This window comes from Sinohyriopsis cumingii, chromosome 3 (assembly GCF_028554795.1).
Source record: "Sinohyriopsis cumingii isolate HCF-2022 chromosome 3, ASM2855479v2, whole genome shotgun sequence".
NCBI lineage: Eukaryota > Metazoa > Mollusca > Bivalvia > Unionida > Unionidae > Sinohyriopsis > Sinohyriopsis cumingii.
The window spans coordinates 64,701,296-64,714,965 of NC_142963.1; the positions used below are offsets into that span (position 1 = coordinate 64,701,296).

Sequence of the window (13,670 nt, forward strand, 5' to 3'; positions counted from 1 at the left end):
TATAACCATATTGAAATACTTGAACAAAAATTGACCTAAAATGTTCCAGCGGCATAGACCCTGTCTGAGAGTTAAAGGGAGGATGGGGGTTCATGAATATGAAAGGGTCAATCTTCCAGTGATTATAGTTTCACTATAAAACTATCCCACCAGAGGTTTGTGAATTATGACAATATAGATGAATTACAGCAAAACCTTATCCATTGTTTCACCAGAATACTCATATTCTATCATTCTGCATGAATAGTATTGGCAGTAGCTTTATAGATCCACAGACAAGTGACAGGAGGAGGAAGTATCACCTTGAGAGATCTTTTGCTTGCTGTGAACTTGCTTTGTACCAGTTACTGGCAAATTTACTGTGGATCTCCAACAACACTGATTTGGCATCATTCTGTTGATACAGATAATTTAAACATTTTAATAAGAAATTAAATAACATCCTGAAATGAAATATATCAATCATAATTCCAGTTTTACTTGGGTTAAATGGTATTTTATTGACAAATTGATCAGGGAATCTCTTATGCATTTTACCCATGCTCAAGGCACATCAGTTGAAAATATTGCAAATATGCTGATAAATATGGCAAATGTCCTTGAGAAACAGTGATTCAACTACATTTTGATAAGGAAAAATATTGATTCTTCTTATTTAATTTAGTGCAGGTATCTCCTCCAACCCTTGATGCTGGTTTAACTTAGTTTAGAGAGATTTCACACTATCTGTACCTGATACACAGAAAATATCAAAGTATAATACACCTCTTTAATAACTTTAAGTCACTCAGATCAGCCTAAAGAGTATAAAACATTTGCTTATCTGTGACCTCTACAAACACTAAGCAAATGAAATTTAGACACAATATTTAGCACTATAGTGTTGAACAGTTTCCTAATTCTCATCCATTTCAATAATACATTTACTAAACTTCATGTCACTACATACGAAGAAGACAAAGAGATATTCTGTTAGGTCTGTCAGATAGAGCTGTACTAGACCTGATGATTAATACTAGTTAAATGCATCTTAAGCATCTATACTGAAAACAGTTAACTTATGGATGCACTTAAAGCATCTTGTTTGTTGAAAGAGTACCATCTATACTCGCTTAGAAGTTGAGGCAAACTGAAATTACAATGATCCTGATTTTCTGTAGCATAATGTGCCGCAGACACGTAGCATCATGCCACACTGACACCAGACTGACCAGTCCTAACACTAACCTCTTAACACATTAACCCCTGGAGCTTTTTGTCATTTTTGCCTGAAAATTGAGCAGGAAACACATTTTGAAGGCTATTTCTGAATAGACTTGCAAACACCAAATCCCCGGTCATCTTTCAATAACATAATGCCTAGTTGTGTTAGAAACATCGTTTTTCATTGGCTATTTGACTCGCGCATGAGCAGAAGGGTAAAAGTTGGACTTCTTTTTTTTTTTTGGCTAAACGGAGCCATTATTTTTGTATGGAGACCACTCTTTATTCCAAATGCCCATCTTATCCTACTTTTTGCAAAGGTTCATCTGTCTGTTTGCAGTTCATACCAGTCTGCCTTAGATCTGAGACCAAAAAGTCTAAAATCCAGACACAAAATTGGATTCCGACCATGGGTGAAATTTGGGTTTAAAAAAAGTCGGGTCCAAAAAATGAGGTTTTTTATCTGTATTTTGTAGTGCAATTAGATATTCCAGATTATTTGGTATCATTGTAGAGCTACATCTGTCTACCTTTCTATAATACCACCCACTTTAGTGTATCATGCATGACCATGACGCTACAGAGCTCGGCAGTAGGCTACTACCTCCTGCCCTGTAAAGTCATCGCTAGGGGTTAATGTGTTAATGCTGAGCACCTAGCTAGGCAGCTGTTAGTACCATTTCTTTAAGTCTTTGGTACGACTCGGCAGGGGTTTGAATGCGACCTCCCACATCAGAGCAGTCCTGGCACATAATACACCCATCTCATAACCTTTACTACAAATGATCTTGTCTTTTGAGCTAGGGACTACTACTATGCATGGTGCTATTTCCGGTAAGGTTTTATCAAAACATCTTTAGGAATTAAAAAGTGATGCCACTGACTGATTATTCTATGTAGTGAACTTGACCTCGAAGCATGGGATATGACTAAACACATGAAACACTGTTGAGTCATGATATATGACAATGATAAGTTTCATTACCATATCTTCATTTGCTAAAGAGTTACACTGTGCATGGAGGTCAACAAATGATATTTTTTCATGTTGCAACATTGATCTTATGACAGGGGCCATGGCTCTAGTATGTGACACACAATGTCAAGTCATGATATATAACTGGTTCATCTTTCACTAACAAACCAACAGTGGTTCAAATGTTATGCTCTGAACAAGTTCCTTGCTATGTGGGATACACTGTCTATATATCAAATGTTACTGGTCAGAGTTCTGTTAAAATATCTCAGTGGTTAAAACACTATACTCTGACAAAGACACAAGTAATAGAATTACATTTACCTTTCATTTGATCATGAACACGAGGCAGGGGGTATGACAATGGTGAGTGATAAACAACAATGATATATGTCTGGATAAAGTTTGATGAGATGAAAATCTCTCCAACTTTAACAATGTTATGGGCCAGACAACCAAATCTAATGGATGGATGGAGGCACAGATGGACAACATCACAACATGATATACTGAACCCAAGATGGGTGTAAATAAAGCAGCTCACAGAAACTACTTTTGGTATATTTACAAACTTAGTAAATGTGTAAATGAACATGGATGTGGCTGTCATTGACACAGGAACAACCATTTCCAATTAAATTATACATTAACACATTTTTGTTTAGGAGGATTATTTAGTAAGATTTTTATGTTAATTCTTTTCTTAAAAGTATCTGTGATTTTCACACTGAATATGGTATCACTTTGAAAAGGGTGGTGTGTGTGATTGTGTGATTAGGATTTTTAATGTACCTTTCACAACTGGTCAGTCATATCACTATGATGTCTGCAGTATGGCAGTTTATAATGATGTCTAGCATTGGGGCATCATGCTGCAGAAATGTAGCATGATGTCCCACCCAGTCACATTATCCTGACACCAGGCCAACCAGTCCAAACACTAACCTCTTAATGCTGAGCGCCTAGCAAGGCAGCTGTTAGTATCATTTTTATAAGTCTTTGGTATGACTTGGCTCGTGTTCGAACCCGCAACCTCCCGCTTCTGTGACAGATGCTCTAACCACTAGGCCACCGAAGCAGTCGTGAAAAGGGTGGATACTAATTATAATTAGTTACAGTGCACATTATACAGCATTTAAGATCAAGTTCATTTACTAATAATACTGATAAAATTGTCTTTAAACCTCAGTATTTACCCTTAAACAACACGTTCATTCATAGAGCCTTTCATTATTAACATGTTTTTAAAAAAAGAAACAAAAAGAAACACTGTTTCAAGTTTGTAAGCCACTGCAGAGTTTCTTGGTCTTGGTAGATTTAACAAAGACACATCTTTGTATGCTAAGCAAAGTAGGGCATGCATATTTTAATACCTGTCAACAGATCAGTAAGATTAGTAGCAAGATAATGGAAAACGTGTTTCATCATTTCAATCAAATTGTATTGTTTCAGTTATTGTAAACTGTGTATGGTTAGATATTTTGATAAACCTTGCAGTCTTACTTTTCAGAGACCAGAGAAGCTGCAGTTTTCCATGGGCTATACTTTTCTGCAAGATATAAAGCTTAAGGAGATAAAAAAGCAAAACTTGTGCCTATGCTAGAGATTTAGCCAAATGTTGGAAATCTATTCTGGTGTTTAGTGTAGGCAAAATAAATAAATTATTGGACTAACTTAACTCCAAATGGCTTAGCAATACACACAAGTACTTTCTCTTGTGCATGTCAAATTTCACTATGGAAGACTTAAGCTAATAGAAACCTTTGGTAGCAAAGATGGGTTGCTATAAATCGCAAATTCAAAAGGTGAAGTGGCAATGATCCACTTTCTATCTAAGACAAAAGAATCTGTTACTCCAATCAATCAACTTACTGTAATATTTTGTAACACTGCAAAACTGATACCCCTAAAAAAGTTTGCTGGAGGTATTAACCCATCTGTCCAAGGGTATGGGGTCCTCCCAAATTCCTGTCTTTTGCTGACACGTGTACACTGTTAAAAAATACAGTACTTTTCATTGATCTTCGTTAGGTGGGTCACAAAACTGTGACATGCCATTGTCTCAATTTACCTTCATTGCAGGTGTCATTTGTCCTGGAGACTCTGTTAAATCTTTAATGATATCAGCCATCTGTATCAATATCATAATATCGTCTGTGTTGATATTCTTCAGAAGGGCCATAATTCTTTCTAAGATCTGCAATTATTGCATAAAGTCTGTATATTGGTCAGCAGATATAATGCTTATCTGTGAGAAAAGAAATACAAATTTTGTCACAGATTTAGAAGGACAGTGTCTTTCTGGGAACTAAAGGCCCCTTCAAGCTCAAGATTCTATCCTGCCCTTACCAAAAGAAGTAGACGACTTCAAATGGCTCATATAATTCTGAGAGATCAAACACTTGAGAAGAAAGTGCTTATCACATGATATGTTTGTTTATATGATTATATGAAGAAAAAAAGGATATATATATATATATATATATATATATATATAATGACAACAATGTAATTAATCATACAGGTGTTAGAGACTTATAATTTGTTCCAAGTTAGAATTAATCCCATGCCATGAATAATGGCAACTACCACCAAGATCTCATATACCAGCACCCTAACCAACATGGCCATGTACTCATCAACAAAAAGGATCAAAAAGGTCAAAGGTAAGGAATAAATGGTGCATGAAAACATCTCTGCAACATAAACAGAATGTAACACTCATATATTATAGGAAAAATCAGTTGAAGGTTGTGAAAAATTGACAGAAAGTGAATACTACCCTATAACAGCATAGTGGAAATGACCTATGAAATTCAGTGAAGGAAGGACTTATTGCATACTGCAAAAAAAAAAAAGGACCTTACAGAAGCTGAATAAAATGATGTTACCAAAATGTATTTCAAACTTATTTCATCTGTATTTGCAATTCAGATAAAATCTCATCATTTATCAATCCTGCATTAATTTAGTGTTTGCATTTTAGCTAGAATCTCATTATTTACCAATTGTGTTTGCCATTCAAGCATTTCTTTGGCTTTTGCACTTAAGCTAGCATTTCATCAATTATCCTTCATTATATTACCATATACCATTTATGCATTTCTTCTGAATCTTAAAACGTGCCATAAAATGCCATCCAATGAATCAGCATTCAATTTTTTAGCATTTGCATTTTAAATAAAATATCATTTTGTCATTTTCCACCCTGCAAAATATATAAACTTGTAGGCAATAATTTGCATCTAGCATCCCATTAACAACATACATGTGGGTCCCAAGTGTCCATGTTGTCTAAAGTGCTCACTGTTACGGATCACTGCCATCTCACCTCTGTCTGCGTGGGTTTGAGTCTTGGGCTCGGCCAATGTGGGTATGTGAGAAAGCTGGCCAGTAGCGTCTCATGGGCTGGTGGTTCTTTCTGGGATTTTCCCAGGTCCTTTCTCCACCATTTATACTGGCCATCATGTATAGCCTATCTTGTGCTGAAAAATGTCATTAAACCCTAGAAAAACAACATACATGTACTGCTAAATAGATGTACAAATTTATAAAGTGCTGAGTATGTTGAGTCTGTCAACTATCTTTTATACTTAAGTGAAGTTTGTTTTTTTCTTCAATTTGCCAGTTTAAAACATCTGTTTAAATGTGTTAATTTGTACAAATTTAAATTTGAAAACATCTGTCTAAATAGTAGAGTGAAATGAAAAGCCAACCAGTTGTATAGAAACTTAGAGTTCAAGGGTAAAAAGTATGTCATCAAGCAGCAGGGAGGGCGAATCCTACAACTTTTAGAAGGTTCCAAATGCCGAAATAAGCCCTTTATAAAACCTTGAATCTTAAGGTTCCAAATGCCGAATGATGCTTTATGTAAATGCAATTGTTGCCATCATTGCTGCCCTTTGTTGTCATTGCCCTCCTGTGTCCCTTTTCGAAAACTAAGGTCTTTATCGAGGTACAAAAATTATCCAAAAATCGTATCTAACCCGACCCGATACCGTGTTCAAGGATCATGTAGATTTATTGTTATAAATCCGTGCTGGGTTGATTGGGCATGACTAAATCAATTTCTAAACTTATTTATATCCATATCACTGTCGTACCAATTCTGATGAATATATCGTAGCGTGTGTACACCAGCTCCATTAAACACAGTAAGAATATTACAATTCTCTCTGATTACTGGCGGTATTTGTATTAATTTTTGAGTAACATAAATCACATCTGTGTTTTTATGTCTACCTCTGGAAAATATCCTAGCTGGATTTGATTGTTTATCCAACATCACATCATCGTACACGACTAAATTGTTAACTGACCCGTCAAGATCATCCACAGACGGTAATTCATCAATACTAGTGATAAATTCAACAACATCATCACCATCATTTAATGATTTTGCACTTTCATTAAAATCTTTTAACACTTTGTAGCATCGTTGATCATCCACAGATGGAGCTACCAAATTCAACTTATCCCACTTCATCCACTTCATTATTAAATTTAACAACAACTGAGTCTTACCCGATCCAGATGGACCCGTGATAATCATTCGGACAGAATTTGGTAGCATCGGATGATGCTTAACTGGTTCTTGTTTCCTTGTAGCAGAAAAGTCAGTGATCTCCATTAGAATAATATAATATAAATATGGATTTATATTGTGTGAAATGCGGGGCGCGCATGCCAACAAGTGATCTAACAACCATTACAACAAAAAATAATAGATCTGCGGTTACGGGCAAGTGTGAGCGATGCGGTATAAAAAAGTTCAAATTTATCTCCCTGACTCTGTCAGGTGGTAAGTCAGCACCAAAACCAAAGTCAGTGCCAAAACCAAAGCCAAAGCAAAGTCAAGTAAAAAAAAAAAGGAGGTGATATTGCCGCAAAATTAGGAAAACTTCCAGGAGCTCCGTGGGCTAAATACCCAGGAGAAAAACATCTCCCAGGATATAATTATTGTGGTCCTGGAACCTGACTTGATATCAGACTTGATGACCAAGATCGACCAAAACCTGGAGAAGAACCAATAAATGCTATCGATAAAGCATGCCATGTCCATGATGTAGCTTATAAAAGTAAAAATCTACAAGATAGGCATCTCGCGGATGTGAAATTAATTCATGCGCTAAATTCCATCACTGATAAATCTCTCCAAGAAAGGTTAGCCAGTTGGTTAATAAAGTCCGCGATGAAATCTAAGCTTGTATTAGGCGCTGGTAATTAATTATAATGGAGTTGATTTATTATTCCCCAAGAGGATACTGGAGGGGTAGCGCAGCAATTAATAAACTTGCCAGTGCAGCAAAAGTCACACGTGATACTGCAGCAGATTGGTTATCCAAACAGGCAATATGGCAAATTTATCTACTGCGTCCCAGAAAAATTAATTTTGCACATTTTAATGTTAGTGTTCCTAATGAAGTTCATCAGGCTGATATATTATTTCTGCCACATGATACCGTTCGTTGTCGAACATACAAGTATGCGTTAACTGTTGTTGATGTTGCAAGTAAATACAAAGATGCAGAACCGTTAACGACTAAAACAGCATCTGAGGTTGCTTCTGCTTTTAAACAAATTTATCAACGAGGTGGTCTGCGATGGCCAAATCTATTACAAGTTGATCCTGGCAAAGAATTTCAGGGTGCAGTATCATTGCTGATGAAGCAACATAATGTCACCATCATATGAGGACATACTGAAATTCACCGTGATCAGGCAATTGTTGAGCGATTTAATCGAATACTTGCTGAGCGGTTATTTGGATATCAATACGTGAAGAAATTCATTCAGGACAAGAGATCACGCGAATGGGTCGCAAGATTACCAAGCGTGATAGCTGCATTAAATAATGAAATTACTTGAACAACCAACATGAAACCTATTAATGCAATTACCAAAAAAAATATACCACAACGACGTGATTTTTCAGTACAACCAATACTGGGTGATGTCACTGTAAGATATTTATATGAACCAGGTGAACTTGAAGGTGGTAAAAAAAAGAGGACTGATCCTATCTGGAGCATCACCACACATAAGATATCTAACATAACTAGATCCACTGGTAGACCAGTAATCTACAGACTGGATTTAACTGCTCCTCAACGTGGATGCACATGTGAACAATTACAAGTAATTCCCGAGGACACACAATTACTGCCCAGATCACTTAACTAGCACCAAGGGTGCCAGCACCATGACTTCGATTACATTCAAGACATGTCAGCATCACATTTTGTCATGTATGACCATGACTATTATCTTTTCTGTCTACGGTAAATTGTTTTGGATTATTACTCGAATACTGCCACAACATTATACAATTACAGCTTGCACAGTGATTATCCTGTTGTTCAGTGTCATGATAAATTCAACATTAAGGTCAAATTTTCGATTATTTTTTTTGTCACTCTGTTTGTAACCGCTGAGTTTTTTTCTTATTATATCACTGTTGTTTTCATTATTAATTTCATCAGCCATTGACTTTTCCAAAACAATTCTTCACAATTGAGATATTCTTCTGACTCTGGACACAGCTAAGTAAACTAAGTTTGACCACTTGATGTGATCATCAAAAATCCAAACAACTGTATCAGAAATAGTCAATCCTTGAGATGAATGTATCGTCATTGCATATCCTAGCATCCTAGGGGATTTGTTCATTTTTTGTGCATCTTCAACAACATTGACATCAACTGTGACAATATCATTTAATACTAAATTCTGTTTTCTTGACTGTCCTTGTATATCAACGTCAATATTTTGTAGTCGTGTATCAGCTGGTCTATAACACAATGGCACTGGCAACATTGGAAATTTCTTCCGTTGTAACTGAAATAACTGCTGTTGAAGTGTGTCTCTGACTATCTTTCTACTTGCCACTATCAAATCGTTTGGTTTCCATGTTTTCCAAAAGACGCTCATTGAAGTCTCTGAAATTATTTTACGCATAATTTCACATTGAATTTTATTCGGTTGTAATCTGATTAATGTTTTAAATTCCTTCAATGTTGCATCAAGAGATCTATAATCATCAGACACTTCTTCATAATAATCTACAAAATCTTTTAACCACAAATGCGGAGATGGACCAACAAAAGGTGGTGGCTGACCATGATCGCCGCACATTATCACTGCAGTATTTTTTGTTAGCAGCCAATCAAGAAATGTTTTTAATGTTTCTAATGGCACTGTGCACACTTCATCCCAAATAATAATCCACGGAATATATTTCTCTCCCATTCAGTCAGGAGTCCACACACCACCGCTGTATTTGAAAAAACTGTGATAAGTACAAGAATTAACTCCTCGTTGTTTCATCTCCCTGGCAAGTCTGTGTGTAGGTGTTAGCACAATCATATCTGAATTTTGAAATAATTCAATCACTCGAGTTGTCTTACCAGAACCTCCCGGTCCATTCAAATAAACGGTTTTGTGTCTCTTGATGGATCATTTACAGACGGTGCCAACATTTCTGATAATTCTGATTTGCAATAACTGTCTTTAATCGCAACATCAGTGGATTCACAATATCCATGTAACATTTCCATTTTTATTCTCCACGAACTCCATGATTTATCATTGCTTGTAAAATGAGCCAGTGATTCTGAATATCTTTTATCGACATAAAATGAATCCGTTGCAACTCTAACTGCAGTGTCGGAAAATCTATTTACTTGCGATAGCAAATTTATAGAAACATAAGCCAGCATCGAAGATCTTAAATGTGTGTACTGAGGTGATTCTCCATTAATATAACTAACAATTGTGCCCAACCGTGTTCCATCGGACAAGAAAGCTTCCTCCCGATTACAAAATATATTTCTCGCAGCGGCATCAGCAATTATAAAATTTAATTCAGCATCATCCATAATCAATTGTGAGTGATGTTGTTTATGATCATATGCACCACCTTGAGTAAATTTACCGATTATTCTTCTATCGAGATCTTTTGCTGTTTTTTCACTATTGCTGAGTTTAATCTTAAGAATATTAGGAGCGTTATTGTAAATGACATCCATGGTCTGATGGGGGCACTCTCGTGCATATTCCTCAATGACTTCATCGAGACTAATACGCTCCGGTGTTGGTAACCAAACCGAAGTCTGCGGTCGATATGATATGATTACTTCATTGACCGTCAACGATACCAGTATTCGGCTGTCAAGCATATATCGCAACAACACTATTGGTGTCCAACGTTTCTCTGAGAAATATCTGCCAAACCAAACATAACAAATTGGATGTAGCGAATTCAAACGACGTTACATGAGCAAATCCTGTCAGGTCAAAATCGGGTAAAGGACCATTTATAGCAACTCGCGTCATCGAGTTTGTGGGATGTCCAAATCTTTTAAAATATCCACTACACTCGCCCATCCCAAGAAAGCTTCCCGGATAACATGCAACCATGTCTACAGAAATTATATCCTTGTGGTCATACTTGGTATTCCACAAACCGCCATGTCCATACACGACACAACTCAACTGTATATCTTCGAGAAACTCACTTCGGGTTGGCTTCCATGAATTTCTTTCTCTGGCGGCGTGAGCGGCAACACTCGGAACTGTAAAACAATTAGTTAATAATTGCTCAGTGTTTTCTGAATATCTCTGTGCGAATTTTTTCATTTCCTGTTGCAGAGATTCCGTCCGGTATAATTCATCATTAGATCTTACAAACTGATCATGCTCGCCATCTTCGGAACTTTTAAACAACCATACCGACACAGGGTCGTTTTTGCTTATCTGTTTAATAAAATCAAACATATTTTTACCAGAGTTCTCCCTGGAAAACTCTGGGGGGTAATATTTCACAACACGATCCCACGGAAATATCGTAACTGCATTAGTCCAAGCGTAAGCGTTATGATCAATGATATTTATTGGAGCTCCGTTCCGATTATATTTCGATTTGTATAATACTTTCTCTGTTATCGTTGTTACGGTTATGGGAAGTCTTAGTGCTTTTTCTAGCTCAGCAACATCGTTTATTGACGCTCCTGTATCCTTGACTTTTTCAGCCGACACTGCTATCTTGGAACGTCTGAGATCAGTTAGACCGTTACCACACATCGCATTTTTGAAATGTTCCATTACTCGCTCAGCTACACAATTCAGCTTTGAGAATCTCATTGGGGCAAGTTTATTGACTTTTTGCGTTTTTATCAGATAGATTCCATAAATGACCACGGTCACAGGATACGCTCGAGCGTAATATGGTTTATCAATCCCAGTCAACATTCCTGGTTTGGAATCTTTACTTAACAGAATGGTTTTCCATTAGCAAGGACAGGGTCATTTTTATAATGGATAATCCACGTATCGGAATCTGCTTGCACAATAAATTTTATTCTGTAAAAGTATTTCTGATTATCAAAGTAATCGATAATCGTTTTTGCTCGTGCATCATTCATTGTAGCGTCCTTGACAGAGTCAGTGTCGCGTGTAACTTTGAATGTAGACCATACGTGAGATGCTCCATGATTATGGAATTCTTTTTTGGCATTCCTGATAATATCAAACAGATCAGTCAGGGCTTGTCTCCGCGAGTCAGGAGTTAGTCTGTCAAGATCGAATCTAGAAGCTTTCCAGGGCTTGATTGCAGATAATCTTTCAAACTCCTTCATATTATATTTAAGACAAACATTTAAATAAGAAATATTATATATATATAATAAATCAGTGCAAGTGGCTTAAAGTTGGATCTGTAACTGTTTGTAACAAATCCTGCAGAAAAGAATTCTGCAGGGAACATTCCCAAAGCATCTGAAGGGGGAGTTTAGGACCAATACCATGTCTGCGATGTGGTGCTGGGGTCAGGGGTAAAACACAGTTATGTGCAAGTTGCGGGGGAAAGAGATACCGTGAACTTAAAAGATATTATAACAAAAAAAATAATAATGTCGCGCTAAAATGTGAGCACGATTATATAACTAAGTTTTCAGACAAATTATAAATTAGACAAATACATCATTATATAAAATGAATCAAGAATTTTGTCCCACAACCTATCATCAAGAATTACGAAGCGATTCGCAATGGAATAGTTAGGCACTGTAGGCTGAAAAAACCAGTTGGTGTTGTTAATAATGCTGGTTATCTAAGGTTCAACGCTGGAAATAAAAGTTATCTCTGTCATCGCTTCGTGTTTGAGGTATTTAACGGAGAGATCAAAGACGGTCTTGTGATCGATCATACTGACAGAGAGAAACGTAATAATAATGTATCTAACCTGCAAGCTATCACACAACGCCGAAATGTTGCACGTGGGAATGCTGGGGGGAAGAGAGAGTCTAGGGCAGTTAAATCTTTCAATAGAGAGACCGGCGAAGAGATAGTTTTTCAGTCAATGGGCGCGGCTGGCAAACATTTCGGTATTAACACCGCTGTGGTATGTTCTGTCGCAGATAATATAACCAAATCTACCTTATCAAAAAAATATAAACAGAAAATCACCTTCCAATATCAATAATGGAGATAAACTATCAAGTAATTATGTAGAATTATATTTATTTCATTTTTCTATAAATTTTAGTGTATTCAAGGAAGATAACTCCGTTAGGCATATCTCATGTAATTAGTTCCCTCCCCTTATCAAGGTGATTGTGCAACACACATATCATTACCTTACAGGTAATATTATCCAGCAAGCAGAGCGGTATAGTTATTTTTTTTTTTACAGCCAATTGTATACACACTGCGCCACAGTCTATTCACTTCCACGTTTGTCAGTACAGGTAAGTGTTATTTTCACAGTAATATTTAGAATTAAAATCCAGTTCAGAATTTAAATTCTGAATTTAAATTTAGTGTTTAAAATCCAGTTCAGAACTTATTCAGCAGTAATGTTTTAGAACTTGTTAACTGTCTGTCAGTAGTTACCTATATGATAATTTTTTAAACCCTGTATTATTAGATGAGACCGTGGTGCAGTGGTAAAGCGTTTTACTCTTGTCCCGACTTTATCAAATGCCAGTGGTTCGAGTCTCGTCATGGACATATTGTCGACGGTGCCCATTTAGGGTTTTATAATAATTGGGGGGCTCCAGCAGGGCCCTCGTGTACATATCTCCTGCACGTCGAATCGTGGGGGTGTGTTTTTCACCCCTGGGATTTTGATCTGGGGGGGGGGTATGTACACAGACAGTTTCACTTTCGCTTTGGAGTCCCCCAAAAATAAACAGTAACCCTGGATGCAGAAAGCTCCATGTCACATGGGTCTCATTCAGAAAGAATGCGGCCATTGACTCTGTCACGAGGATGCCGAGAAACCATTAGAAAGGTTCTGTAAGACTGAGATAAAATCTTCAAGATGAAATCGCCTTGATAAAATCAAGGAAGTTAAAAAAAGACAAAAATCTCAAGTCTGAAAGGACCTCGTGAAACACATAGGCCAGTGAAAGACCCATGATTGATAACTGCTCATCATGGTTGCTGTTTTTTTTTTTTAAAATATATAATATTTATATATATATATATGAAT

The 13,670-nt window shown here is 36.7% G+C and overlaps 1 protein-coding gene across 1 annotated transcript in view; it reads right to left on the bottom strand.

The window, feature by feature from the left end:
• The window catches only part of LOC149803001 (uncharacterized), a 326,500-nt gene that overhangs the window by 50,722 nt on the left and 262,108 nt on the right, over nt 1–13,670 (bottom strand). The window contains exons 35-36 of the mRNA XM_089953863.1: nt 4,251–4,376; nt 303–394 (exon numbers count right to left, since the gene is read on the bottom strand). Coding sequence (XP_089809989.1) covers nt 303–394; nt 4,251–4,376 — 218 coding nt within the window. The remainder of the gene's footprint in view (nt 1–302; nt 395–4,250; nt 4,377–13,670) is intronic.